The sequence below is a fragment of the Babylonia areolata genome, chromosome 5, assembly GCF_041734735.1.
Source record: "Babylonia areolata isolate BAREFJ2019XMU chromosome 5, ASM4173473v1, whole genome shotgun sequence".
Taxonomy (NCBI): Eukaryota; Metazoa; Mollusca; class Gastropoda; order Neogastropoda; family Buccinidae; genus Babylonia; species Babylonia areolata.
Window position 1 is genome coordinate 45,250,638 of NC_134880.1, and position 5,000 is coordinate 45,255,637.

The following is a 5,000-nucleotide window of genomic DNA, read 5'->3' on the forward strand; positions in this document are numbered from 1 at the left end:
CACACACACACACACACACACACACACACGCACACACGCACGCACGCACGCACGCACGCACGCACGCACGCACGCGCGCGCTTGCGAATAAAAAAACCAAACAACAACCACAAAAAACCTAACAACCCAGGAAGTTTGAGTCATGCAGTTCGCGCCACGTAAAACACCGATGCCTTTCACAGCAGACCGGAAGCTTAATTAATTACTCCATAAACCTTGCTAAAGACCGGAACAAATAATGGCAGATTTTCTTCTTTATTTTCTGTGCTGTCCACGGCAATGTTGCCGCTAGCTGGCAGTACTAAAATCACGTAAGGAACACCAAGTCAAAGGCTGAACTGACGACCCGCAAAAAAACAAAAACAAAACAAAAAAAAAACAAAAAAAAACACACAAAAAAAAAACAGACAGGCATTTTATACGGGGTGGACCTCAACATAAGAATGCAGCGGAGAAACAAGGTAGACACACAAACACACACGCACGCACACACAGCCACACACACACACATACACGCACGCACACACACACACACACACACACACACACACACACACACACATATATATATATATATATATATATATATATATATATATATATATATTAGCATACACATACACACACATACACACACATACACACACACACACACACACACACACACACACACACACACACACACACACACACACACACCACACGAGAACAGCTCCGTGCAGTCAACCATGAAACAGACGTGCCGGAGCGTGAAACGGATCGATGCATGAAGTGAAAGCGATGCGGCACGCAGCAGCAGACTAACTCAAGCACATGCGTGCTCGCTCCTGAATCAATGAAGGAAATGGGGGTGATGAAGAGTTCTTGGAAGTAAGGGAACGTCAGAGGTGCATAAAAAAGCGAAAACAACAACGTTCCAGGGACTTGAAAAGGGTGCATCAAATGGAAGCAATAGAGCACGCGTGCAACCGTGCAACGAAGCATGCTTGGTGTGAACGTTAAGTCAGGCATAAACACTGGGGGGAAAGAGCCAGGGCAAAAAAGTAATATGGAAAAACAAAACAAACAAAGCAAACGTATACAATAAAAACTGTAAAGAATGCACGAAAATATTGCACAATGCAGGGATGAATAAAGCATGAAAAGTTCGCTCAGTGACAGCGAGAAAAAAGAAAGAAAGCATAAAACAGCCAGACGCTGAAGAATTCCAACCAGAGAGAGAGAGAGAGAGAGAGAGAGAGAGAGAGAGAGAGAGAGAGAGAGAGAGAGAGAGAGAGAGAGAGAGAGAGAGAGAGAGAGAGAGAGAGAGAGAGAAGGAAGTAGAAGATTGAGATGTCAGCAGTTAGTAGTGGTGACAGCAAATGCATAGGATAAGAAGTCTCACACTCTTCTTACCGGGCTCGGAGATTGGCGGACCTTGATTCAACAACAGACAACACAGGATGTTAATACACCAACAGAGAAAAAAACAGAACGTCGATTCCACAACAGAGAATACAAAACAGAGAATGCAGAACGCTGATTCAAGAACAGAGTACAACAACATGAAGCACACAACGTTGATTCACCAAAGAGAATACAGAACGTTGATTCACCAACAGGGAACACACAACGTTGATTCACCAACAGAGAACACACAACGTTGATTCAACAACAAAGAACACACAACGTTGATTCAACAACAAAGAACACACAACGTTGATTCACCAACAGAGAACACACAACGTTGATTCACCAACAGAGAACACACAACGTTGATTCACCAACAGAAAACACACAACGTTGATTCACCAACAGAGAAAACGGAACGTTCATTCGACAACAGAGAACGCAGAACGTTCATTCAACCAAAGTGAATACATAAAATCAATTCAACAAAAGAACACTGAACGTTAATTCAATAACAGAGGATACAGAACATTGATTCAACCGAATAGAACGCAGAACGTTGATTCAGCAACAGAGAACGCAGAACGCTTATTCACCAATAGAGAATACAGGACGTTGATTCAACAACAGAAAATACAGAATGTTGATTCAACAACAGAGAATACAGAACGTTGATTCAACAACAGAGAATACAGAACGTTGATTCAACAACAGAGAATACAGAACGTTGATTCAACAACAGAGAACACAGAACGTTGATTCAACAACAGAAAATACAGAACGTTGATTCAACAATAGCACAGAACGTTGATTGAACAACAGAGAATACAGAACGTTGATTCAACAACAGAAAATACAGAACGTTGATTCAACAATAGCACAGAACGTTGATTCAACAACAGAGAATACAGAACGTTGATTCAACAACAGAGAATACAGAACGTTGATTCAACAACAGAGAATACAGAACGTTGATTCAACAACAGAGAATACAGAACGTTGATTCAACAACAGAAAATACAGAACGTTGATTCAACAATAGCACAGAACGTTGATTCAACAACAAAGAATACAGAACGTTGATTCAACAACATAAAATACAGAACGTTGATTCAACAACAAAGAACACAGAACGTTGATTCAACAACAGAAAGTACAGAACGTTGATTCAACAATAGCACAGAACGTTGATTCAACAACAGAGAATACAGAACGTTGATTCAACAACAGAAAATACAGAACGTTGATTCAACAATAGCACAGAACGTTGATTCAACAACAGAGAATACAGAACGTTGATTCAACAACATAAAATACAGAACGTTGATTCAACAACAGAGAACACAGAACGTTGATTCAACAACAGAGAATACAGAACGTTGATTCAACAACAGAGAATACAGAACGTTGATTCAACAACAGCACAGAACGTTGATTCAACAACAGAAAATACAGAACGTTGATTCAACAACAGCACAGAACGTTGATTCAACAACAGAGAACACAGAACGTTGATTCAACAACGGAGAATACAGAACGTTGATTCAACAACAGAGAACACAGAACGCTTATTCACCAACAGAGATTACAGAACGTTGATTCAACAACAGAGAGTACAGAACGTTGATTCAACAAAAAGTGAATACATGACATTGATTCATCAAAAGAACACAGAACACTGAATCAATAAAAAGATAATACAGAACATGGATTCAATCGTAGAGAACGCACAACGTTGGCTCAACAACAGAATACACACAACCCACCACCGCAACTCCACAAGTGACACAATGCCAGGAGAAACACAAAAAAGTACGAGCCGTCTATTAATACGCTTTTTCTTCTTCTTCTTTTTTTTTTTTATTCTCTTTTTTGTTACCTCTTTGAATTTATGCGATCATAGGTAGCATCACCTTTGCTCTTTGTTCTACAATGTGGTATGAATATCGGAACAGAATAAAAACCCCAAAGGGCTATGAGATGAAATGGGGTTAAAGTATAGGTCTCTATTCATTGTCGCTATTTTTTTTTTCTTTTTCTTATTTTCTTTCTTTCTTATCAGTTCTTTTATTTGAATATCTATCTATCACTTACGTTTTTCACAAAAAAAGAGAAAAAGATTATAGTATTCATGTAAATGAATAGCCGATGAAGATTTTATGCTTTTGTGTATTTGATGTTAATCTGTGAAATATTTGGTATAAGAATAAACACCAATTATGCCTAGGGAAATTCCGCTTCACATCTTCTCGTTAACATACTGAAATTATACACATCACTACTTGGACTTTTCTTTCTCGTTAGTCCAAGGATCGAAAGGACTTGCACTCGTTTTTTGCAACTAGTATTCGCATTTACACTGAGTGGTTGTAACATACCCTTGCTATAAGACCATCAGGCTGACAAGGACTGTTTTACTGCCACGCCTATGAATTCTCCTGTCCTGGTCACCTACCCGTGCACCGTACGTCTGCTTGTATCGCCTTCCCACCACGCTCCTCGCACCCTCCTTCTCCTGATGACTACATCAACAAATTTTAAAGGCTCTGACATCGAAATGAACAAACATCAGTGCAGTTTACAAAAACCGTTGAGTTGGGTCTGCTCTTTGACCAGACATAGACCCCCCCCAAGATCGATATGACTTATGGTGTGACTGGGTGCAAAGAATGACATACCATAAACCCCTATAGAGGGGAAGCATCTGGTGCTGTCATGTTAATTAACAATAAAAATGATGAAAGGAAGATAAAGAACGTGAATACCGTGACGTCACACATCACATGACTGACAAGGGGGTGACACCATGATTGTGCAGATAAAGATATAGGTGGGGGGGGGGGCTTGGGGGTTGAGGGGGGGGGGGGGGGGGGGGGGGAACTTTGGACTGAAAAACAACCCACGTGTATATGTCATGTGCGTGGACCGCCCCCTTGTTACCTTGTTAGGTAAAACGAAGGATTCGTTTAAATTTGCCGCGTTTTTGACTCACTTGTGTAAACAAAGTGAGTCTGTTTTAACCCGGTGTTCGGTTGTCTCTGTGTGTGTGTGTGTGTGTGTGTCTGTGTGTCCGTGGTAAACTTTAACATTGACATTTTCTCTGCAAATACTTTGTCAGCTGACACCAAATTAGGCATAAAAATAGGAAAAATTCAGTTCTTTCCAGTCATCTTGTTTAAAGCAATATTGCACTTCTGGGATGGGCACAAAAAAAATAAAAAAATGAAGCCTAATTATATGCAAACTGCATTTACTGTTATATTTATATTTTTTTGTATTCTCTAAACTTGGCACTTTGATCTGATATTCTAACCCAACAACAAGAGCAGTCATTATCATCATTTTTTGTTTAAACAGGAACTTCGTTTGCTAAGCATGGAAGTTTTATTTATTTTGCAAACGTTTTGGTGCAGAGGTAGTAAAAAAGGGAAATTACTCTGTAATTAATGCTAGGGGACTTAATTCGCTTTAAACTGATCTTTCTCGTCTTAAACATTACATTTTGAAATTATACACAATACATAAAAAGCTTGGATTTTTTTTTTCAGTGTATCACAAGTGAGTCTTGAAGGCCTTGCCTCTCGTTTTTTTTTTTTTCCACTAGTATTCCC

The 5,000-nt window shown here is 39.6% G+C and overlaps 1 protein-coding gene across 3 annotated transcripts in view; it reads right to left on the reverse strand.

The window, feature by feature from the left end:
* The window catches only part of LOC143282094 (zwei Ig domain protein zig-8-like), a 330,851-nt gene that overhangs the window by 27,120 nt on the left and 298,731 nt on the right, over window positions 1–5,000 (reverse strand). For all 3 annotated transcript variants that reach the window (XM_076587583.1, XM_076587581.1, XM_076587582.1), the window contains one exon: window positions 1,396–1,416. In XM_076587583.1, coding sequence (XP_076443698.1) covers window positions 1,396–1,416 — 21 coding nt within the window. The remainder of the gene's footprint in view (window positions 1–1,395; window positions 1,417–5,000) is intronic.